At 44.6% G+C, this 25,755-nt stretch overlaps 1 protein-coding gene across 1 annotated transcript in view; it reads left to right on the top strand.

Annotated features, from left to right (window-relative positions):
- The window catches only part of Garem1 (GRB2 associated regulator of MAPK1 subtype 1), a 167,568-nt gene extending 143,105 nt beyond the window's left edge, over positions 1-24,463 (top strand). Inside the window, exons 4-6 of the mRNA XM_021150525.3 lie at positions 375-1,547; positions 17,839-18,005; positions 19,308-24,463. Of these exons, the coding sequence (XP_021006184.1) occupies positions 375-1,547; positions 17,839-18,005; positions 19,308-20,205 (2,238 nt within the window). The 3' untranslated portion in view covers positions 20,206-24,463. The remainder of the gene's footprint in view (positions 1-374; positions 1,548-17,838; positions 18,006-19,307) is intronic.
- Positions 24,464-25,755: the final 1,292 nt, after the last annotated feature.

The following is a 25,755-nucleotide window of genomic DNA, read 5'->3' as shown; positions in this document are numbered from 1 at the left end:
CCCCATACCTATTGCCCATGCAGGCAAGCCAATTAATTAACTCAGTGAGTTATTTAAAAAAAAAAAAATACATTAAAAAGGTAAGAAAGCAGAGCATACTGGGAAATAAAGGTACAGAGTGAGAGAGCCTGAGAGGAAAATGGAGGCCATTCTAATAAAAATGCCTTATAGACATTTATGAAACTGTCAAAGAGTAAAGCAAGAAATCTTTCAGCAGCCTTCACCCAAGTTCCTCTCTAATGTTAAATACATATAGCAAACAGAAGAATGCAGCCGTTGTTAGCCACACACATAAAAATGAATGGTTGCGGGAGGCACAGCACTGGCGTGTGTGTTTGCTTCACTAATGTGGAATTCGGTTTATCGTGTCGTAGGTTGCGTCGGGTGAATGCAATGAAGACACTGAAGTTTACAACATCACCCTGTGCACCGGGGATGAACTCACCCTAATGGGGCAGGCAGAAATCCTTTATGCAAAGACCTTCAAGGAGAAGTCTCGTCTCAACACCATCTTCAAAAAGATTGGGAAGCTCAATTCCATCAGCAAGCTGGGGAAAGGCAAAATGCCCTGCCTCATTTGTATGAATCACCGGACCAATGAAAGCATCAGCCTTCCATTCCAGTGCAAGGGCAGATTTAGCACCCGAAGTCCCCTGGAACTTCAGATGCAGGAAGGCGAACACACCATCCGAAATATCGTGGAGAAAACTCGACTCCCGGTGAATGTGACAGTGCCCAGTCCCCCACCCAGAAATCCCTATGACCTCCACTTCATTAGAGAGGGGCACCGCTACAAGTTTGTGAACATCCAGACCAAGACAGTGGTGGTTTGTTGTGTGCTGCGCAACAACAAGATCCTCCCCATGCACTTCCCTCTGCACTTGACTGTCCCCAAGTTCAGCCTCCCGGAACACCAGGTGAAGGGAGACATGTGGCCAGAAACACTAGTCCATCACTGGCTTGGTATCTGCCAAGAGCAGTTTGACATCGATGAGTATTCACGGGCTGTGCGCGATGTGAAAACGGACTGGAATGAAGACTGCAAGAGCCCCAAAAAGGGCCGCTGCTCTGGCCACAACCATTTACCCAATTCCCTCAGCTATGCCCGCGATGAGCTCACCCAGTCCTTCCACCGACTCTCAGTCTGTGTGTATGGCAACAATCTCCATGGCAATAGTGAGGTGAATCTCCATGGCTGCAGGGACCTTGGGGGAGAGTGGGCCCCTTTTCCTCATGATACCCTTCCCTATCAAGACTCTGGTGACAGTGGGAGCGACTACCTTTTCCCGGAAGCTAATGAGGAGTCAGCGGGCATCCCGGGGAAAACAGAAGTTCCCTATGAAGAGCTGTGGCTGGAGGAAGGCAAGCCCAGCCGCCAGCCTCTCACTCGCTCACTCAGTGAGAAGAGCAGGTGCGACACCTTGAGAGGCTCCACGAGGTCCACGTGTGCACCCTCTTCTCCTCCTACCCCTGCGACCTTGGGAGCCACAATTAAGTCTTCAGAAATCGCCCTACCTCCACCTCCAGTGCCTCCCAAATCTGAAGCTGTAAGTCGCGTACTTTTGTGTGTGAATGGTCTTTCATTTATTTTCTTAAAAAACAAAAACACTTCCCAGTTAAAGACCATCAGAATGAATAGATGTATTTAATTCGGAATGAAGTATGGACGCTAGCCCAGTTATTTCACTTAGGCAAGTGAGAGATGTACTACACTGGGTGAGAAAATCTGAGAGTGTCTAACGGGATATTTAAACTTGATTTGCTGTTGCCTAGAAAACAAATTACAGGGAAAAGACAGCAGATGCTAGATGGCCAGGAAAGAGGCAGACCTGACAAAGACCTGAGTGACAGTGTCTAAACTGTAACCCCTGTCAGTGGTAGGTGGCCAGAAGGAATGAGCTTCAGAATATGGCCTGTAGGTAGACCAGCAATATTCACTGGCGAAGTAGAAGTGGAGAGAGGAGGAAAGAGGAAGCAAGAGAAACTGGATGGTTCACCTGTAAGTCAAAGTGGAGACTGGTGCTGTATCTGAAGGAATGAATCCTCTGTGACAGGGAGCAGGATCAACAAGAGGCCTCAGTATCTCCAGTAACTCACCTATATCCTTCCAGTCACATTAAGACCAGAATAAGGGGATGGTCTTACGTACACACATACTGCACAACCAGGTGCTGTATGCTGCTGGGTTGACCTTTGCATCCCTTTTTGTCTGGAGGGACAAAAGCCACAGAGGCACCAATAATGACTCCATGGATTTGACAATGTCTTTACAGGGGGGTTGGGGGGAGCGTTTGTTTGTTTTATTTTATCTCTAGCAGAATTTGTTTTTTACAAGAGAGAAGACATAGAGGTTAAGAAGCTCTCTCTGCTTTTGCAGGGGACCCAAGTTCAGTTCCCAGCACCAGTGTCAGACAGCTCACAAGTGCCTATAACTCCTGCTCCAGGGAATCCAATACACACACACACACACACACATACAAAATAATCTTTCTAAAAAATAAATATTTGTAAAACCAGAGAAGTTAAATGAAAAGGCTGTCTTCCTTGCTCCCCCCCCCCCCCACACACACACACACTCTTTCCCTGTTAGCTGGGCTTTGGACACCTCACTGAGACCCTAGAACTCTAGAAAATCCACTTGCAAACTCATGAAGTTGTAGGATAGCTGCTAGAAATACAAACATCAGAAAGACCAGGACTGTGGAACTGGTGCTATTCCGTTTCCGATCGAAAGCAACATGAAAAGAGATGGCCAAGTTAAAGATGAGGAACAGAACAAGAGACAGATAACATGTGTGGCAATTTAGAACACACAGAGAGACTTCTGGTGGAAGGTGCATGAGAGACTGAGAGACTTAATGAATAATGGCATTTAAATGATGTCAGAGAATGTGCATGAATTAGAAGGGGGAGGGGGTTGATCCCAGAGAATGCAAGGTCAAGATGTGGTCCTGGGATGGCCTAGGCACACAGGTTTTGTGGGGTTGCTGGGAGAGGTTGGGGAGGGTGCATTATGGACAATCCAAAAGGCTAGAGCCAGGAAGTGGGCAGGCTGAGAATTAACAGCGGATCACTCCAAACATGTGATTGGCTATTCGCAAAGGGTTCTTGATGCTACAAATGTTTCCCAAGGTAGGACCCTCCCACCCCACCCCTCATTTGGCTTCCCAAGTGTTTCAGGACTGAACTGTGCTTTGCTTCCTACGGAACTTTCCAAAGACTTAAGGTACGTGTGCAGAGAAATACGTCTACTCAGTAAGAGATCCTAGACTTTGCAGAATTCTGGATGAGCTGAGATCCTCAGACCTTATATTCAGGTCAGAGGGTCCCTAGGGGTTTCCAAAACATAAATAACAAGTACAGAGCACCCTTCCTGGCAAGCACTAGACAGGACACCTTTAGTGGTGTCAGAACTCAGCAGTGTGTTTGATGTGACATCACGATCGACCTTGATCTTTATCAGGAACACGACCTGAGTCTTTCCTGTTGAACTTTGATCTGCCTAGCTTGCAGTGGCTCTCGTGTTTGTTGACTGACTGATGTGCTTGTCAAGGTGATCATACTTAGGGTCACTTATGCAACCAAATCTAGAGGTTGGAAACGTTGCTTAGTTTTTATTATTGTTGATGTTTTGTGTCTGGTAAGAGATGAATAGGAATGCCCATATTAGATGTCCCCTCATGAGTATGACTGGAGCCTTGCCTACTAAGGAAGATTAAGAGGTGGAGTTTTTTCGGGGGGAGGTATTATTTTTGTGTTGTTTTGTTTCATGTTTCAATGTGTTGCCCCAAATCATGTAGATTTTGTTATCACCTAGTTATCTCAAATTTCTTCATACCTGATCTATGCATACTTTTCACAAATATTCATGAAGAGGAACCTTGGAAGCCGTTGTCATATCCATGAGGTTCAGTGGGATCCTGGGGTCTTTTTGACAAGAATGTGTTTGTAAGATTGCATTGCTGAGGCTGGTTTTTCTCAGAGTTCCTTGCAATGTGACTGACCTGAGGTCACTCAGAATTTGTAAACAGGGTAGGGTAACAATATATTTTCATTGATGGACACATTTTTTTAAAGGTTTACTTATTTATTTTATGTGTGTGAGTAACACTGTCGCTGTCTTCATACACACCAGAAGAGGGCATCAGATCCCATTACAGATGTTTGTGAGCCACCATGTGGTTGCTGGGAATTGAACTCAGGACCTCTAGAAGAGTACTCAGTGCTCCTAACCGCTGAGCCATCTCTCCAGCCCAATATACACAATTTTTGTTTCATCAATCTGTGTTAAATCATTTGCATAAGACTTTGCAGCATTTTTATGACATAAACATTTTAACAAAATGGTACTTGCAATAATTTTAAAAGAAAATGACTATGCTGTCATCCTATCTTGACCTTGGTTCTAAAAGAAAAATATCAGACTTAAACTGAAACCAAAAGCAAAATGTCATAAAGACCTAGACCTTCATAATGGTGATTTCTCACGACACAGGAGACTCTTCTCAGCATGCCCAGTGTTTATAAAACACTATAAACATAAAGGATGCGTTATAAACACCTGAAAATCATTTACTTTTACAGGAAAAGCAGGATATTTTAAATGAAGCCATTTTTATTGGTTCTATGACCATGAAATGAATTTTCCATTTTTAGTGTGGGATGGGGGGGTGGGGAGACCAGAGAATGTCATGACTGATAGATAGATGTGGCTTCAGCTTGTGATTTTCAAACAGGAGCTTTTACAGGCCATAAATGCAAGTGCTTCCTTAGAATTAACCACGGCCCTGCCTTGGGTAGGTAGGAGTTCTGGGAGAGTGACAGCCTTGTGTCCAGCAATCATCCTACCCAGTCACTAACTGTGGTGAAGAGAGAGAGAGACAGGAAGGACCCACCCCCAGTTATGAATGCCTTCCAACTAAGCCCCACCTCCAAAAGGCTCCATCACATTCCACAACAGCTCCACCAGCTGGGGACCAAATGTTCAAACACATGTTCCTCTGGAAGATGTGTCTCATTCAAACCATGACCAAAACCAGCAGAACACTTATCTGGAAAGTTGACTGTCCCTACCAGGAACTTCTAAGACAGCAAAACAGTCAAAGAAAGAGTATGTGCCACAAAAAGGAAGCAAGTTGGCTTGTGAGTGTAGCTATGGTGAGGTCTTGTGATATAGTGCTGCACTGTGGTGCCTGTCTGTTCATCTGTTCCGACTTCTACCCATAGCTGCTGAGGGGTGACATTGTTGGGCTGAGGAATCTGATGGTCTTTGTTTCTTTGAGTGAGTGCAAGAACAGTTCTTTCTCCTTCAGTAGTCATGGACACTTAGAATTATAACACAATTGCCTATGATAGCTTCTCGGGGTGTTTTGACAACTTGCTATGTTCACCTCTCTGGAGTAGGAGAGCATTCCTCTTGACAGGGGTGTCTCAGGGAAAGGCAAACAGGAGATGTCTAGGGAAGAAGGGATCTTCCACTTTTATCCCTTAGAACTATTGCATCTCAGCCCAAGCTAAGAAATAAGCCAAGCCCACTGGCAGGGCCCTTGTCCCTTTCGAAGTTTCCCAGGAGAGCAGGCAAGATGTGGTTGTCTCCAAGCCAGACAACTTGATCTCTATAGCTGAGTCCCACCCACATGGTAGGGGGAAACAGCCAACACCTGTGAGTTGCCTGACCCCCACTCTCAAATCATGGAGAATGTACATGCAATTTTTGATAACTTTTCATAGATCCCTGTATCATGATAATTGACAGTTCCTCTTAAATCAATTATTCTTTGATCCGTTTGTTTATAATGAACACATTCTTCATTTTGGAATATTGCAGGTCTCTATTCATCTTAATTCCTGGCTGCTAGCTAATATTTCTCTTTTTTTAATAGTTTATTTTATGTGTGTTGATGTTTTGCCTTCATTCATGTCTCTATGAGGGTATCAGATAGCCCACAACGCTGCCATGTGCATGCTTGGGATTGAACTCTGGTCCCTCTGGAGGAACAGCCAGAGCTCTTAACTGCTGAGCTATTATAGCTCCAGCCCCCTAACATTTATTTCTAAAGCACTTACTCAGACACTTGACAAGTGGCAGTCTTCAAGAACTCCTGTCTTTCTGTCTCTGTCTCTGGGTCCTTCTCCTCCCTTCCCCCTCCCCACCTCAAATGGCTATCAGAAGTGCAGGGCTGTTTGCAGGAAAATTGATATAACTGGAAATTATCATATTAAGGGAACATATGTTTTCTGTCATTTGAGGTTCCCAGGTCTTATATAAACTGCAAGTGTGGTGTGTATATGTGTGTGTGTGTGTGTATGTGTGTGTGTGTGTGTGTGTGTGTGTGTGTGTGTGTGTGTGTGTGTGTGTTTGAGAGGGGATGGGGAAGAGGAGGGGAGCAGAGATGAGATGAAGAAAAGAGAAGAAGAGGAGAGGAGAGGAAGAGGAGAAGAGAAGAGAAGAGAAGAGAAGAGAAGAGAAGAGAAGAGAAGAGAAGAGAAGAGAAGAGAAGAGAAGAGAAGAGAAGAGAAGAGAAAAGAGAAGGGAGGAAAGTAAAAGTGGAACTATTTAGGGTGTCCAAGAAGACTACCAAGAGTGGGGAAAGCAGAATGAGAACGAGATAGTGCATGCTCGTGTGCAGTGTACACTTATATGACAGTGATCTTATGTAGCACAATACTGTGAGTGGTCAATATATAGTATGAATTTTTTTAGAAGAAAATAGTAAAGTCTCAAGTGGGAAAAAATACCAACAAAGTACAGGGTATTCCTGGAGGTGTGAAGCCAGATGCAGAGGTTACCCAGCATGTGCAAAGCCTCAGTTCAGTCCCCAGCACAGAAACAACCAACACCATCACCAGGTCTCAACCTTCTGAAGCCATTTGGGCAGCGGTGTCCTGTCTGGGACCAGCACCTTCTGTCTATACAGTGACCCTTGGCTGGATGTTGGCACTACACAATCTGTAATACTGGGGAAAGGAAAACCCAGAGTGAGCTCTAGACTGAAGCCACCAATTTCACCCAGTTTTACTGCAGTGTTCGTGAGTTTGTTAGGCTTTCTGACAGAATGCTCTCGCAGCTGCTTACAGGCAGGTGAGGCCTGAGCTATAGGATAAAGACTGAAGTCACTCATGAAGGTGGGCAGCCCATCATTAGTAAACCCCAAAATGAAGTGTACCACCATGAGACTCAAAGGATGCATTGAAAGCTGGGCCCCATTCCAGCTGTAGGTTAGTTTCTGAGTTCCCTCAGCCAGCTGAACATTCAGTAGGAAGATGGAATCTGTCTAGGTCCTTGGACTCATTCTCTTCCAGTGGAGCTCAGGAAAGCACCACAGGATAGTTAGGAGAGCACCGATCTCCACACTGCAGGATAGTCAGAAGAGCACTAATGTCCACACCACAGGATAGTTAGGAGAGCCCAGATCTCCACACAACTGGATAGGTCATTAGAAGTAGCCGTGCCAGAGAGCCCCACGTGGACCTGCATCCTCACTTGACTTAGCAGCTTCACACTTGGGAGAAATCTCGAGCCTTCCAGAGTCAGCTCCTGTGGGGATGATAAGTTCTCTACTGTGTTATTGTATTATACAAAGGACTTGGCACATCTTCTTAGCACTTAGGGAACATTTAAAATAAAGAGTATCAATAATTGAATATAGGATGGATTCCAGCTTATAGCCACATAGGAAGTGATGTTAACCTTTCCGACACCCTGCCGGATGCCCTTGCAGCTGCTGAGAGGCAGGGTATGAGGACCAAGCTATAGGATGAAGAGTGAAGTCACTCATTATTAGAGGGTGGAATTAATGAGACTCCATAGTGAAGCACACCACAGTGAGACTTAGAGGGTGAGTTGAAAGCTACAGCTTTCTCCCTCACCCCATCCTTCCTTGACTGATGGATGAAGAGAGGAAGTAAGCCCCCCCCCAAAAGGGTCAGGCAGTAAATGTGGACATTTGCATCTCCACAGCCAAATCCAGAGAGGCAGCTCAACATCCTGAGGCGCTGCTGTCCCTCATAAGATAACACATTTGATTTTTGAGACACAGGACAGTATTTTAACCTGCCTATAAAAGTTCCTACTTGACAGGGTATGTGTCATAATTCCCTGGGAGTGGAGTCATCATAAACAATGCAATATATTAAACCAAACAGTGAGAACCTGCACTGTCTCCTGGTACCCTGAAGATCCCAGTAGCGCATGTCATTTCAAGGGGGAGTTGCAGGTGCATGCAAAAAGGGAATCTGTGAACAAGTTCCAAGGAACTAACACTCCCATCCCCACCTGCACTCCGGCTATCTCAACGCTGAGGTGTGATCTCCCGTTCATCAAGCCAGGCTGTAGTGTTATCAGCTCTTATGAAGCACCACCGACCCCACCCCCAATAGAACTGGGATTTACTCCTAAGTACTCGGGTTAAGAAAGTGTTATAAAAATGTTGGCCTAGTCAGCCATCACTGGGAAGAGAGGCCCCTTGGTACTGCAAACTTTATATGCCCCAGTACAGGGGAACTCCAGGGCCAAGAAGCGGGAGTGGGTGGGTAGGGGAGCAGGGTGGGGGGAGGGTATAGGGAATTTTCGGGATAGCATTTGAAATGTATATAAAGAAAATATCTAGTTAAAAAAAAAAGAAGCTTATATACCATGATATTTTAAAGTTTTATTGTGGTATATGAGCTTGCTGAATGTATCATGACATTAAACTAAATGCCATATGATTTAAAAAAAAAAATGTTGGTTTGTAAACTAAAGGAAGTGATCATGAAAACTGATCCAAGCTCAACTTTTTTTTATTTTCTCTTTGTCCTTTTTCCCTTTCTCAAATATTGGGGCCAGTGCTGTGGCTAACAGTGTTTCACATGTCATGCTGACAGCCTGCATTCTATTCTCAGAGCTCATGGTAGAAAGACAGAACTGACGCTCTCATGAAGTGTCCCACGACTTCCACATGTGCTCCATGCTGTGCATGCACCCACACTCACACACACCACACACACAAATGATACTACATTTTTTAATTTTTAAAAAGAATGTTAACGTTAGATAAGCCATTAAATGACAGGTTTTCTTAAAGACACCAGATGTATTAATATTCAAGCTGAAATATTGAAAACCATTCAAATGAAGCTGGGGCCTAGGGATTTGAACAGCTCGGTAGAGATGCTTGCCTAGTGTGCATGAGGCCCTGGTTTTCAGTATCCAGCCAGGAAAAAGATACTGCATGGAAGAAATAATGTGCATCAAGCTAAGTGCTCCACAATAGCCTCCATTCAAGATTCCACTAATTAATGAGGTCTCCTAGAACAGTTGGCATTTAATTACAACTTTTGAGGAATACTTTGTAAGCAAGCCCTACCTGGGCTTTCACTCATTAATTGAAATGATGAGTAAATTAGTATGTTGTGGTAATTCTGAAGCTAATTGCCTTCTATCTCAGGTTGGTCGTTTTTACATGAAATTTTCTAAGCCAAGACATTTTTTTTCTCCTATGTCCATCGGAACTTTCAGTGACTGGCATGCTAATAAAGATAATTATAATATCCTAGTGGAGTGAGTCTTGTCTCAGACATGCACTCTGCTACGTGTGTAAAGTCACACTGCCAAGAAGGTTATATGTTATGTAATGATGTATATCATATACTGTACTCCTTTCTCAGAAAAATCTTTATTCGAGGCCCCAGTGGCACCCAGGTCTTAAACAACGGCTGCTTTTCAGAACCACTTGCCCTTCTTGCCTCCAGCTGAGCGACTTAGCTCCCTCTCTTATTCGCCCTTGCCTGGGGCTTGACTATCGGAGACCTTCTCCCAGTCGGGTCTGTCTTAGAACCTTATTATCAATATACAATGAGACAAAGGAAATAATAAAGCAGCACATTTAAGAATGGGATTTAGACTCTAAGTTGGCCTTCGGTAGCTAATCCAGTAGAGATTCATTCATTACATTTCGATACGATAAAACTTGCATTTCTGTCTGACTGAAAATACCCACTATGGCTATGTGGCAGGGTTATGAACTCTTTGTATAAAAGGCTCTTTATAAATAAGATTTCTTAAGGCTGTAATGATTTTGTTATCTGGGAGGGGAGTGTGGGAAGAAATGTAAAATGCAGGCAGAGAGCGTGCAGGGGAGGCAAGGTTACAAAGTTCAAGGCAGCGGAGTTACAAAACTCCTTTCTTTAGATTGCAACGCTGCCCTGAGGTTGGCTCTGTTAGAGAAGAACACTCATACTGAAGGTGAGCCCAATTTCAGATCAAGCTCACCGCCGGCATATTTATTTTCTGACTCGTCAAAATAGAAGCAAAAGACTCAAACCCAGGAGAATCAAAAGTCTCTTTAGTGAGAGTTCCCAGTTCCAGGCAGTATAATCTTTTCCACAGGCTATGACCCCATCACCACCACCACAGAGTGCATAGATTTAGAGTGTAAAGTCTCAGGAGGTGTGGCCATCGGCAGCTATCTCCACCTTCACTCTCTTCTAGGGGCTGAGCAGCCACTGCTGTGAAATCACGTGTTTCTCAGTAGGAGATCTAAAGGATGCTAAGCAAAAAATACCACATGGTGACATGACTGGTTTTCTTAAGCTCTCTCACTGGACAGCTAGTGGAGATGTATTATTTCCACCCTAGAATAAGAGTAGGGAGTTAGAGTCAAGAAACAGAGGCTTCCTAAAAAATGTCACCTAACCAAAGTCTCACACACCCTCACAAACACTTGGGGTGACTTTTACTTTTTGCAGTTTTTTTTTCTGGTTTTTCAAGACAGTTTCTCTATATTGCCCTGGCTGTCCTGGAACTCACTCTGTAGACCAGGCTGGTCTCAAACTCACAGAGATCGGAAGCAGTCCTATCCCACAATGCATTTGACTTCAGCCCAGTGATTGAAGTTGTATTTGACCATGCTTACTTAAAACATGAAGCCCTGCACTCTGTTAGATACATTTTACCCTCATGCCAGCTGATTGAGGGTAAGTTAGTGTACACTGTTTTTCTGTGTGATGTGGCCAGCAGGGGCCGGTGGAGGCATGGCAAAGGCAGACAGCAGGGGGCATATGTGTTCATTCTCCCTTCTGTCCTCAGTCCTCATCAGTGAGAGTTCAGCATATCATCCCTGGGACTGGGGGCGGGGGGTGGGGGGTGACATGCCTGGGCACAATTCCCAAGTTTCTCTCCATTCAAAAAGAAAGGCCATTCCATTCCGAGACCCTTTCTAACAAGTACCCCTTCTTTCCTGGCCATTAGCAGAAGTGAGTGATATATCATGTTGACTCCATCTTCACCTCTCCTTCTGGCTTCCTTCCCTTCCACTCAATGGAATCTGCCTTCTGTGCCTTTCGACCCTCACTCACTAGGCTTGCCAGGGACCTGCTGACTACCTGTATGGTATCCTTTCTCCCTCCTTCTTATGACTTTCTGATACTGTTATCTGCTCACAGCGGTACTGCTGTGTCTTCCTCTGCATCATCGCTCCCTTGGCTCCCCCCGCCCCTGTTACATTGTTCCATGATTCTGCTCTATGGACTGTATGATGCACTCATACTTGTTTTCTCCGCTTCAGTCTTCCTTTGGGGGCCCAGCCTTCTTCAGATTCCATCAACAAATACAAAGTCTAATCCAAGCTGTGTTTTCAGTCTTGAGCGCCATAGTTTCTCCTGGACCTCTTCTTTGAATTTCTGTTTCTGTCTCTAACAAACGGAATTAATGTCTGTCTCATCATCTACCCTCCCAGACCACAGCATCACTGTGGTTGTTAGATGTTAGATGTACCAGGTATCTGACGTCATGCCATCTAAGCCTTTATTACACTCTTAATCCTGCTTCCCCAAGACCTTCTCACTAAAGTGTCCTATGAATTTATTTTCCTGCTATCTCAAATAAGTTCATAGTGTTCCCACAAACCTCTGCACATAATTCTATTACTACACTTTCTGATTTTTATTTTAATTGTATTTGTTTCCCTTCCTCATAAGCAACTCTGGAGGTTATGTATTTTTGTAATCTCAGACCAACCTCAATCATAGATACTTCACATGCATTTGAACTTCTAAGTAGCTAAGTGAAGCTAACAGAGTCATTAGACTCTTAGGAACAGTAAGAGTAGACAGTGGCTATGTCCCGCCTGTTAACACCCATTCCAGTTGTCTTCAGATCCTCACTGTTCGACGTTGTCCGTGGGTTAGATCTCAGGAGCTTGTTATTCCTCCTACACCACCTAGGCTCTGAGAGAACAGTTCGCTCTCTCTACTTTTCTTAAGTTAACTTTATATGTGACCCTGGTGTCATCTATGCAAATGTCAAGAACTAATGACACCACACTATTCATGACAGATATTTGGCAAGATTTAAAATGCTGAGATGTCAGAGAGGGAAAGGAAGGTGGCCAGGCTCTGGGCACAGTCAGGAACCAGCTTCCACACTGTAGCCTAGATCAGTATGGTGTCTCCTGGCTTTTTCTTAAACAGTAGGAGGCCGGTGCTGGGAGCCTTTCTGAACACTTCGCCTACAGACAAAGGTCACCCATCATCTGATGGATGGTTACGTTCACCTTAAAACTGAATGCTGACCCTCAGGTAGCCAAGGTTAATGAAAACACAGACACCCTGTTGCCAGTTGAAACTCAGCTTTGAATACTGAGTATCAGGCAGACCACACTCATCTACCAGGCACAGGGTAGTGTTTTACATGCTTGTTTGAGAAGCACTGTTGGGAGGTGGGAACACTGGCAACTGAAGAATGCAGTCATTAGATTTTCACCACATGACTATGCCAAAGTATAGTGAAGATGTATGCCAAGTGCAGCAGAAGCCTACACCCAGCCCACATAGCTCAACATATGAATGTCGTTAGAATAAACAAGATGTGTATGGTTTACATTTAAAGGTAGAAATGCATCTTTGTTGCTTTGTTTGTTTGTTTGTTTGTTTGTTTAACCTTTAAAAAATCAGCCTGTTAATCAGTTAAGTTTCACCTGAAGCTCTGTGTAACATATTCCTGCCAGAGGAGACAGATGCCTAAACTCTGTATGACTAGAGAGTTACAACAGTGACATCGGTCCATTCCATCTTGACTCCTGGACTAATTAAATATACATGGAGGGTAAATAACTGCAATAGCATGCTAGCCTAGTTCAGAAGCCAGGATAGACTCTATCCTGGTGGCAAGACAGACATGCTATCTTTTAGGCAGTAGGAATGGTCAATTAAATGTGATGAGCTGGGAGAGACTAAAACAGAGGCGAGGCAGGGAAGCACAAGGTGCTTCAAGCAATGGTGGCTCTCCCAAGCAGATCCACTGTTACAAAGAAAAGAGAGGAAGCAGTACATGGGGAGGGGTGCAGGAGGAGGAAGAGGAGTCTGAGAAAAAGCCAGAAAGATAGGTCAGAGCTAGTGTGCAGAGGCCTCAGTGAAGACCAGACAGGGCTGGCCCTCTTCCACTGGGCAAGACCATGTGGAAGCCACCTGAGGGTATGTGCTGGGCGTGTAGCACCTAAAGTGAAATTGCATATGAGAGGAAGCAGGAAACAGGCTACTTGACCCATCCCTTTTATTGCCAGATAAAATTCATTTCTAGCACAGCTACCATCTTCTTACATATAAATGTCTCATGTTGAATCAAATCAAGAAGCAAAGAAGAATAGGATCATAGCTGCCATGAGAGACCCTAAGAGGCGATAAGAGAAGCACACAGCACAGCCGCCCTTCACTATTTATAACTTCCAAGAACCGACCAGAATGTGTGCATCCCACCTCAGCGTGCAATCCTTCCCACAATATGCTGTGATCAGAGATGCCACATCTGCAACCCAAGTGGAAAGTGCCCAGCCTCAGAGCTGTGGGTCTGTGGCTAGCCAGCTACCTCACCCACTGAGGACTGCCCTTCCTGCCCTCCTGGGACAACAAGCTCTTCATTCTGTGCCTCTGCAGAAAGATTCTTAGAATCCATCCCAGTGCAGGATAAGTTGCAGCTTTTAATCCTACCACTTTCCCAAGGGACATTTTAAAGGAGCTTGACCTTTCCGTGCTGAACTGACTTAGACCCAGACCCCGCCCAGGAGTCCCACGCAAGATCCCAACACTGCCCATGTCTCAGGTTTCATTTTGAAGTTTAGCTTTAAACCCTTCATTAACCACAGTTTCCTTCACACCAGGCCCTGACACCTACAAATGCTTCTTTTCACTGTCTGCCTCCACCCAGCCCTGGCAAGCCCTTCTGGACTGCCCAGCTATGAAGGTGCTGTCCGAACAGCCCCAGGTGCCTTTGGCCATAAGAACAGGAAACGGGGATACCCTCGAGCCACATTCAGCTACGCATGGCCGCTTTTTTTGAGTTCCAATATTAAGGTCAGCCAGTTAATTTTAATTGAGATATACATCATAGTGGGCGTCTCAGCACATTGCCGTTGACGTGTGAGGTAAGCTATTCCTAATGATGTATCACACCTAATGGCTGACTCTGACATGGAGAGCACTCTGAATTGAACTCATCACTAATCGTTTCTCTTCACATTCCACTTCATTCTGATATTGAGAACTCATTTATTTTAAAAATTAAAACATTAACCAGTTCCTCTTTTAAAAAAAAAGAAGACCCCAGTGGTATATCAGCTGAACAGTCCTCCCAGTTTTCCACACTCCGTTATTTATGAATTTACTCTCTGTAGATGTTCACCAATGCCACCTGTTTTATTGGAGGGATTGAGTGAGACAGGGCTTCACTATGTGACACTAGTTGTCCTGGCAATCGCTTTGTAACCAAAGTTGTGGAGATCCAACTGCCTTTGCCTCCAAATGCTAGAATCAAAATGTATACCACCACACCTGGCCCACCTTTTAATTTTTTTAATTAATTTTCATTAAAGTATAATCATGAGGCTGAAGAGAAATAGTCAAGGTTGAGAGCACTTGCTGCTCTTGCAGAAGACCCAGGTTCAATACCCAGCAGCCACATGGTGCTTCATAACCATCCATAACCCCAGTTCTAGGTGATGCAATGCCCTATTCGTACTTTCTTGGATGCCAAGCATGTATGTGTATACATACACTCACATATAAAATAAAAATGAAATCTAATAAAAAGTAAAAAATATAATTGTTTCCCTTCATTCCTTTTTCTTCCCCCAACCTTCCCATTCCCCCTCAAAATCATGGCCTCTGTCTATAATTGTTATTTTTACACACACATATATGTTGTGTGTAGGTATATATGTATGTGTATATATATATCCATATATGTATATATATGTATATATACATAAGTACAACCTGCTGATTCCTTTTTGTGTTGCGTACATGTACGTGACTTCTGAGCTGACCACCTGATATTGGATAATCAATTAGGGGACTCCTCCCTGGGGAAAGAGAACTCCCACCCTTAGTTGCTGTAGTTCTTTGTTTAAAGGCAGGACCCATAATACTTCCCCTTCCACTTTAGCCTGTCTATTGGGTTGTCCTTGTTCAGATCTTGTTTAGACAGCCATACTGTTGAGGTAGCATAGCTACAGCTTCCCTGCCATTTCTAGGAGACAATTTCACAGCACATCTCCAGGTACTCTGGCTCTTTAATCTTTCCGCCTCCTCTTCTGACATAGTTCGTGAGCCTTCAGTGTAGGAGTCGTGCATTCCTTGGGATGCACCCCCTACATGATTATGGTTATTTTCTGCATCAGGACCAGTTGTTGTTTTCTGTGATAGTCCTGTATCTGCTGCAGAGAGGGCTCCTTTGATAAGAGCTACTTTTCTGTAGCATACCGTTTCAAAGACTCCAAAACAGAAAACTTGCTCTAGCCATTGAAGAGGAAATTTCCTGCCCAAGTATTTAGCTTTAACTTGAATGAAGAGCTCTCTTCTTCCCAACCCAGTGCCAGGGCTGAGGGTGCTCTGGGTGAGAGCAGAGACTCCTGGGCTTGTGCTGAACAAAGAATGATTTCCTTTAAATCACTCCCAGTGGGTATGGTAGGATGTACTTGTGATTCCAACATTTGGGAGGTGCAGGCAGAGAGATGGGTTCAAGGTCATCGTCCACTTCATACCATGTTCAAGGCCAGCCTGGCTATATAACAATTCTGTCTCAAAAAATTAAAAAAAAAAAATAAGATTGCTTCCATCTCACTTAAATCAATGCACCTTTCATGATAATATGGCTTCCTTTTCTGGCTGATTTTGGCAAGCGAATCAGACCTGGGATTCCAGCTAGAGGCCCAATATGCAGTCAGCAAAGGAAGTGTATGTGTCACAGGAGGCTGTTCATTCCACTTTCAGCATCTTCATCACCACAGCTGTCACTTGCTGTTCTCATGTCCCTAAAACAAGTTGTTGAAGAACAGACTGAAAGAGATGCTGGGACCTCAGCCTGAAAGCAGGTGAAACATCTCAGAGCTCAGCATATTTAACAGAGTCCTGAATTGGCCATGGTTCAGGGTGGCCTAGCACAACCAGGCATCGGGTGCCCCCTGCTGCCCAGTATGGAAAAGGGCATGCCGAATTAGCACTTCTCAAGTAAGAATGCACTGGGGGAAAAACTCCTGGGACTAGAGAGGCTGTAAGGACAGTCACTCGCTGAAGTCCCAGGCCATACTAGGTCACCTAGATCATCCCCAGTGTAAAGATGAGTGGATGTCATCTGACTGGGGTAGGCTTTTACCAGCAAAAGTTCTACTCTGGAATTGGAGTGCTTCCTCATTGCTCCCTCTGCATCTGTCTGCTCCCTGGACCTATATCATACCATTCACCTTGGAGTTTGTTAGAAATGCAGACTTGCCCAGACACCATAACTTCTGTCTGTAATCCCAGCTACTCAGAAAGGAAAGAAAAAAGAAGAAATAGTGGGAAGCTTTCCTGAGACAGACTCTTACTATGTAGCCCTGGCTAGCCTCAGACACGTCGCAATCCTTCTGCTCTAGTCTGAATGCTGGGATTATAGACATGCACCACCCTGTCTAACTTCAAGAAACAACTTTTAAAAGGGCTGGTCATTTACTCAGTCACTAGAATATTTGCCTAGCATATACAGTACCCATGAAAACATACACATAGTCCATTAACACACACACACACAGGAAAAGTCAACTCTCGGCCCGCAGCCTGGATTTCCTAAATTCAAATATGCATCTAAACAAGGTCACTGTCATATTTATAAGGCACCAGACATAGCTGTCAGTGGAACTTTAACCTGGCAGAAAGCCCACATTTTGGCCCAGAAGGCTCAGTGAGGAAAGGCCACCAAGCCTAATGACCTAAATTTAATCTCCAGGACCCACATGGTGGAAGCAGAGAACTGATTCCTATAAATTGTTCTCTGACCTCCACATAGGTACCATGGAGCAGCTCACGCATGCATATTCATGTGCGTGCATCTCTGAGTATGTGCACACACACAAAGCAACATAAAAAACTAAAGTCCATCTTTCCAAAGGTTTGGATCAGACTGTATTGCATATGGGAAATGAACAGGACTCCAGCAGAGCCATCCTCTCTCGTTGTCATGGCTGACACCGTCATTGCCTCCACATCCACGTCTGCTCCATGCATCTTGGCATCTCTCAAGCCTGTGTTTCCACAGAAGCTAACATTCACCAGTTTCCTTCCAGCTCAGTCTGTTCCCAGCAATTTGTGGCAGGCTTCCAGTTTTATCGTTTGTGTATGTGTGTGTGTGTGTGTATGTCTATGTCTGTGTGTGTGAATGTGTGTCTATGTCTGTGTATATGTATGTGTGTCCTGCTTACCTTTACTGCTTAAAGTCTCCCTGCCCCTGCACATTGGAGCTGTGCTCCCCAATCTCACCCTCAGTCCTCCACCCCATCCCTACCCCATGCCAGTCTGTTGTTAACCTGGAGTGTTCTTTTCCTACACCAGGTCAGGGAAGAATGCCGGCTCCTGAACGCCCCACCTGTGCCGCCCCGAAGTGCAAAGCCTTTGTCCACAAGTCCCTCCATCCCTCCTCGAACAGTCAAGCCAGTCCGGCCACAGACAAGATCTCCAAGCCCCACCCTGTCTTACTATTCTTCAGGACTGCATAACATGTGAGTGCCCCACCCACAGCAGAACCCCCAGCAGCCAGTCCATGGGCCTTGGGAACATCACCTAGCAGCAGGGTGGGAGAGGAAATGCTGTATGCCTTTTAAAAATAATTTCATAGGAAGGTCATAATTGGGCCTCTACTCTTTAACCTTGAGTGGAAGAACTGGTATCTTGATTTAAAAAAACAAAAACAAAAAAACAAAAAAAAGACGCCACAAGGGTCTGTAAGAGCCACAGAGGGCTCCTCCTCTTGGCCACAGTGTGTGGGCTGCTATCGCTTCTCAGGAGATGGCTTTGGCACTTTTCACCTTGACTTTGACACAATCAGTTTATCAGAACCTCAGACTTAAACTTAGCTCTCTGCTCTGACCCTGAACCGAGAGGGATCCCTTCTTAGCTGTGGCTACAAAGAAACAAAGCAGACCAGCCCCATTTCTCTCAGGAAACATTTTAGGTCTTCTGCCAAATAAAGTGCCCATTTCAACTGTCGTTTCCTGAGATATGACAACCTGCTCACCCACCTTTCAGCATATTCTGGTTTTACTGTCAATGTTAGGATGTGAAAATATGGCCCCCAGCCCTAACCTGGGTTCTTGCTGTTTAATGTCTATGTGGGCAGTTTTTGTTTTGGTTTGGTTTGGTCCTCTGGACATTAAAATTCTTAGCTATATCTATAAATCTACTGTTCAGAAGCCAGGGCAACGATGAGCACTGTATTGGAAACATTTCTTCCTATCAGACACTGGGGAGGACCCAGCGCTATGAACAGTGTTGATGTGGCTACATCCTTGTCTCTGGCATGCATGTAGGAGCAGCAGTCACCACCCTGTCCCTCACCCGTGCCCACTGCAGACATTGCTCTTACGTTGGCCCAAAGAATGGTGTGAAAATTTTTCTCAATGTAAAGGTTCAGGCACTTACTAACAGCACTTTCTTATTAGCTGTAACATATATGTTTATGTATGTACACATATTAATTTTTCTCTCAGCTGGAATGTTTTAAATTATTATATACATATACAAGTACAAAGAACTTTACTGATTCTTTTTCTTAAAAGCAGGTAATTTATTGAATTTAAGAAAAAATACACACACACCCCTACCTTTTCACCTTAGAAATAACATCTATAAATAATTACAAGGAAAAGCTTGGGCTTTGACTTTTTTTAGACAGGGTCTCACTGTGTAGACCAAGCTGGTCTGGAACTCACAGAGAATTACCTGTATTGACCTCCCATGGGCTAAGGTTACTTTATTTTTTTTTTTTTTACTAATTTCCTTTTCTGTGTTTGCTTCGTGAGCAGCATCACTCAGAGTGATACAAGTCCTCCCAACAGTGCCCCTGTGTCCTGCTACCCCTGCACCCGAGTGAAGAGTGACTCTGTGGACCCCAAGTCCCCATTTGGAAGTCCTTCTGCTGAAGCTCTGTCCTCCCGGCTCTCATGGCCCAACCATTACTCAGGAGCATCGGAGAACCAGACAAGGAGTGACTTTCTGCTCGATCCGAGCAGGAGCTACAGCTACCCCAGACAGAAGACACCTGGCACACCAAAGAGAACCTGCCCAGCGCCTTTTGATTTTGAGGGTTGTGAGCTCCTGGGCAGCCCACCCAGCACAACCTCTGCAGAGTTCAGTAGCAGCGGTGTCCCCAGTTGCCCCAAGTCGGCCAGCTACTGTCTGGAGAACTCCGAGGACAACTCCTTTGCAGCTGGCATGACCAAGCAGAGCGTCTCCTGCCCTGCCTTACCCCCAAGGGCCCCAAAGCCAGTGGAACAGAAAGCCACCCCTGAAACATCTCCTTTGCCTCTGAAAATTGATGGTGCTGAGGAGGACCCCACAGCAGGGTCACTGGACCTCTCAGAGGACCAGTATTTTGTCAGAAAGGGCATGCAGGACATCTTCTCTGTCTCTTACCCTTTCTCATCTCCACTCCACCTCCAGCTGGCCCCCAGATCCTGTGGGGATGGTTCCCCATGGCAGCCACCTGCTGACCTATCAGGACTCTCTATAGAGGAAGTGTCCAAGTCTTTGCGGTTCATTGGTTTGTCTGAAGACGTCATAGCCTTCTTTGTCACTGAAAAGATCGATGGGAATTTGCTTGTTCAATTAACAGAAGAGATCCTCTCAGAGGATTTCAAACTAAGCAAACTACAGGTAAAGAAAATATTGCAGTTTATTAATGGCTGGAGGCCCAAGATATAGCCAAATGGCCCCATCTGTCATGAGACAGAGCTAAGAAGTGTGTGCTGGAAGGGGTGGGCTAGGACACAGATTCATGTTTTTGCACTTAAAAAAAAACAAAACAAAACAAAACAAAACCTTCTCTGTAAATAGAGATAAGAGAAAGTCTTACTATGCAGATTCCGTTTCCGAATGGTGAACAGGCTATTTTGTACATCAATAAAGATGCTATACAGAACACTTAGAGGTGTGCCTTGTACGTCACTCAACATTCAACAGCTGCTAAAAGAACTAAAGTCATATCCAGAGAACTCATTTGTACCCCTAATAGGTCTTGGAGAAGGCATGGTATTTATTACAAAACAGCCAAAGCTGAAACACATAAACACTTGTGAGCAGTTCGCTTCCTGGGGAGTCAACGGTGGACAGTCCATTGTATTCTGCAGCTCGCTTTGCTTCCTGCCAGTTGTTTTCCTCCTGTGCCTGATGATGTTAGTGGTGTGAAATGACACTTTAATGTTCTATGCTTGGTGGAGATCTTTTTATCAAAAGGCATTTTCCAAAAATCATGTTTTGATAGAGGATATCTGGTGTCCTTAGGAATGACACAAATCATGGCCATTACATTTGATCTGTAACTGCTGCTAGTTTCATGGAGCAGAGGAAAAGAAAAAAAGGAAAAAAAAAAAAAAAAAGGACATGTGTGTGTATGCGCACAGATGTGTTTTAATGTAGTTTTTTAATCTGATATTTTTAGATAACATCTTTTTACTTTGTAATATCCACTGAGGTTCCCAGGCTTTGAACTGAATGGATTCGCTCAAGAACAGTTGGCATAACGACCCCAAAGAGTCTCAGAACCTGAACTTTAAAGCTCGGCCTCCTAGGCTCCAGCCCTGAAAACTCAGAAGGAATCAGGGAAGATTCTGCTGAAGAATTTAATGTGCTCTGTAAGCCCGTGGGAGGACTGACTCTTGCATATCTGTGCTGACATTTGGGGAAATGACAGCTGCTTTGGAACCTTCATCCTGTCCTCCCGTGTGCCCCAGTGAAAGGTCTGAAAAGCCTTTCTCCACAAATGTGAGGTCTGCTCAGCACACCTCTTATGTTAGGAAACCTCGTGACTCAGACAGACCACCTCTCTATTTTATATGCCATATCTCTGCACTGATTCCTAAGATACCAATAAGAGTACTTGCTAATTCCATAGTCGATCTCTTTCTCCTCTTCTAAAACACAGTAACTATCATATTCTTATTCTGAGAATTCCAGAACATGTCTAAGGATTTTTCTAAATGTGGTTAAATACCCCAAACGATACCATCACTTTTTTTCTCTTGACTGTTTGAAGGAATATAACCTCAAAGAGTTCCATTTTTTTCTGAGCAACATATCCTCCACATAGTCCCTAAGTCTGTCCCCAGATTCTCACTGGACAGACATCCTGTTAGTGAGATGCACACCTGAGCTGCTCAGGTAAGATTGTTTGACCACCAGGAGTCAGTGTATCCTGAACAGATGACCCTATTTTATCATGTCTTCCTGTTCCCCCAAAGGAAGAAACACCCACCAGTTTGGGTTTCCAGCCATGTGAAATATGTCATTATTTCTTGCCATTAGAGATCTACTTAATTCCATCTTGTGATCTAGAGTTGAGATGAATTGATACTTTGTCTAATTTCTCATCTCTGATCTCATTACTAAGAAATAGCTTTTATCCCTTCCTAACATACAATCCAAATGTAAATATTACACTGCAAGTAGCAAGAATCAAACAGGCAGCTGGAATGCTTCCGGAGTCAGTAATGAATCTGTGAAGTTTCCATACTGCTCTCTCACACCTAAGACTCATGGAGAGTTGGTTTCAGAAAGCAGCCCTCTACAAGGGGAACTAACTCCTTAGAAAGTTAACCTATCCTGAGAAAATTAACTTCCCTCGAGAATAAAGACAGCTTGCAATGGAGACACTTCAGGTCCCCACTGGAAACCCTTTCTTTATCCATCCTTCAGCACCCAGCCCTTGGCCATGATTTTCAAACTCGGAAGCAAGCCCTAAGTTTGGTTTGCATTTGCTGTGAAGGTTGCCCCATGTAAACTCCTTTGATCTTTGCAAGAACCTTACACAAAACAAGATTTTCAGTCTTCTTTTAGTTTATTTGCTTTGGTCCTGGCATACTTATGCCAAATCTGTTTTGATTGGGATCCTGGAACCTTCCTTAAAGCAAGGATTGGCCTTGGGGTCATACATTCATTGTACATTCAGTAAGCACCCTCTGTGTGCCAGACCCGAGGCTGAGGAAAGGCCTAACCCCTGCCCTCTTAGAACTCGTTGATGTTTCAAAATCACAGTTGCTGGCGGTGTATATGTGTGCGAGAGACTATGAACAGTTCCTGGAAGCTGGATGCATGGAGTCCCATATTTAAGGAGCCCACAGATGGAAGCAATGGCAGGTGCCTCTAAGACAAACAAACAATGCCCCAGACGTTGGTGAACACCCCCTGACCCTTGGACTATATTAAAGAAGAAATGCATCTGTCTTCCCCGGCTCCTATTTTCTTTCACTGACTTGGAATTTTTTAATGATAATCAGTACTGGCATTTCTAAAAGCCACAAATAAGTATAATTGCCACTTCTGAGCTGAGCACCTGTCTGAGGAGGATCCTGACTAGACAAGGAATTCATAAGCCAGAGAGAATCAGACAGGCTACACAGAGCAGAAAGCAGAAACACCCCTTGCCTTCCACACCCTACAGTGGAACCTCTCCAAAACCAGCCAAATCAAGACAATACCTCCGTTAGCGGCAGAGTCCCTCTGTCCGTGAGGGACAGTGGTACTTGTGGAGAAGTGCTATCTTTGGGGGAAATCCTTAAACTCACGGCTAAAATCATCTTCCTGCCCCTCCCCTGTCGGAAGAGACCGTGTCATCAAGAAGCTGGGCCAAGCAGCTAAAATGTAAAATACGAAGTCAATTCAGAGAGAAAACTCAAGTGTTCACCCACCGCTTCCTTCACAGAATCTTCCAGACGCCTGCAAGTTCTGTCTAAGTTGAACTGCTCAAGTTTATGAACTGTGAAATGTCCACATCTACTCTCTCTCAGCCCACATAGACCATTCAAATTTATGAAGTTGTATCAAACTGCCCATTCAGCTAAATTGCAATGTTTATTCCTGTCCTGCAGAAATGCCACAACCTTATGGGAAATGTGACAGCCCATTCCAGCTGATCAGATTCATACATAAACAGCCTCCGTTCGCACTGCAGAGCCACCTGCACAGCATCCGTCCGCATGCTCCCTTGTGAAGTTCAGGGGCTTGAAATGGATGGATGGAGAACCCATCATTTTCCTAGTGCTTTGTGTAATAAGTCAAGTCTCGTGCCTATCTTCTGTAAGTATATACCCTGAATGACAAACTGGGAAACACAAAGATTTCCAAGGAGCCCAGGAAATTTGAGTTGCAGTCTACCAGGAAAAGTTCCATCTATTGGTGGACACACGAGGCTTTGAGAAACATGCCCATTGTGTGAATTCCCAATGCTCTTCTCGAAACCTGAAAGCTGCTAAGGCAAAAGAATCAAAGTCCCAGAGGACAAATCGTGGAACCAGAACTTTCCTTATCCTGTAGGTTTGTAATGTAGGACTCTGTGGCTGTACACGTCGGGTCACATTTCTAGGTTTTCAGGAAGTCTTGTTTTATACTTTGACTCATTGTGATAGCCAGAAACACGTGAGCATGAGTGTGCTTTAAGCAGCCAGGTGCAAGTGTCGTCTGCGGTTGTCTCCCTCTGCCCACCTCCGAGGCTGCGCATCTCTGTACTAGAGCTTAGCAGAGGGTGAGCTCCTTTGGTTTACAATCTCCTGTAGGATAGGGCTTCCATAATTCCCTAGCCATAAACCTGTCCCCTGTTTTCATATGTTCCATTTGGAATAGTGTTTCAGCTAAAACTAGAAAGGAAGGATGGAAGGATGGGAGGGAGGGAAAGAAGGAAGGAAGGAAGGAAGGAAGGACCCCAAGAACTTGGGGCGTTTTCCTTCACTTAAATGGAAATTGTATTTTCTAAGAATTTGGAAGTCTCTGTACAGTTTCTGGGCTGGGAGAACAGTGGGTTGCTAGCCACACATCAGCAGTTCATTGTGTTGCTCTCCGGAGCGTTATTTAATGGGCCCAATGTGTACCTCAAGATAAATGCAGTATATTATGTCTAAAAAAGAAAAAGCCGTTGTCTGTTGATTTAAATGGTTCTGAAATGTCTATAAATAAAGAAAATTTCAAGGTTGCTCTTGAAGTCTTTCCTGAGCGAGTCAGACCTACTACTGACTTTTCAAAGGCCTCATTGCCCAGCCCCTCAGGCATAGGGGACTAGAAAGGGATTCCTAATGCTGCAAACTCCATTCAGAATTGAGATCCAAGACAAAAGCTGTGGTTTATAGAAGCTCAAAGCCAGGCAGCCCCAGGATGCTCAAAGAGGACCTGTGTGGTCAGAGGCAGAGAAAGCACCTGCAGATGCTGTTTTAAGTTGAAAGGAAGTTCCAGTGAAAAGGGCGCTGATGCACATTCCTACCTTTGGCTTCCTTGTTTTCAAGTGATGCAGTCAGAGCCTAGCAAAAGTGCTCCAGGATGCTGGAGAGGACAGTCCACTCTGCTGTGGCAGGTAAGTGTCATAAGGAAGCTAGGGAACGGCGGGTGGAGTTTTTGTTGTTCTCCACTTACGAAATCGCTTCCCTGCACTTTATCTCCCGATCAGAAGCATGCCTCAGTCATTCATCCCACCATTTCCTAAGCCTCCTGTCCCAGTCTCCCATTCCACAGGGGTGAGTATCTGCTACCCTGGATTGCAGTCAGGCACTAGAAGACTAAAACTGAGAGTTCTCAAGCTGGATGTACTTAAGAAATTGGAAACTAGAAAGAAGTTGTTAGGTCCTTGATTCCTATGTAACTGGCATTAGAAGAGGCACTATCTGCAGAAAATATTAACTGGAAGATACGTTGTAACTTTGTCTAGATGACTCCCCCTTGTGATGCCTGCTCACCTTCGTCCCTTCTTGCTTGGATAAATTGTCCATATGCTTTGGGAATTATTAGACATCATCACCAGACTGTGTAGGTTCTTCTCCTTTGTGAGAAAGCAGCCTGTGTGTGTCCACCCCTTGTGAGCTGACTGTCCTTTGGCCTCCAGAGCCTTCAAAGTCAGAGGACTCTTGAACAGATACACCATGACATATCTGATGGTGGCCAGTCACTATAACATGAAGGCATCAGCCACAGAGTAACAGAGTGGAGTTAAGTCAGATGAGGTCCAGAGAATGAAGCTCAGTGGGAAAGCACGGGCCCAGCATGCTTGAAGCCCTCAGCTCAGTCTTCAGCATCCAAAATCAAAATCAAATGAATGGCAAGTGTGACACTCACACCGTCAAATACAGAGCAGACGAGAGAGTAAGACACAAACTTGCTTGGTGATCCCAGCTTCACTTATGTGACAAATGCAGCAAGAATTTCTTACAGTGGGGACGTTCTTCTCTTACAACTTATGCCAGTGACTTCCCTGTAGTTATGGACATAAAAATGAAG

Source organism: Mus caroli, unplaced genomic scaffold (assembly GCF_978045245.1).
Source record: "Mus caroli unplaced genomic scaffold, Mus_caroli_1 scaffold_19, whole genome shotgun sequence".
Classification (NCBI taxonomy): Eukaryota; Metazoa; Chordata; class Mammalia; order Rodentia; family Muridae; genus Mus; species Mus caroli.
The sequence above is the reverse complement of the archived record's forward strand: the minus strand, read 5'-3'. Positions and strand labels throughout refer to the sequence as shown.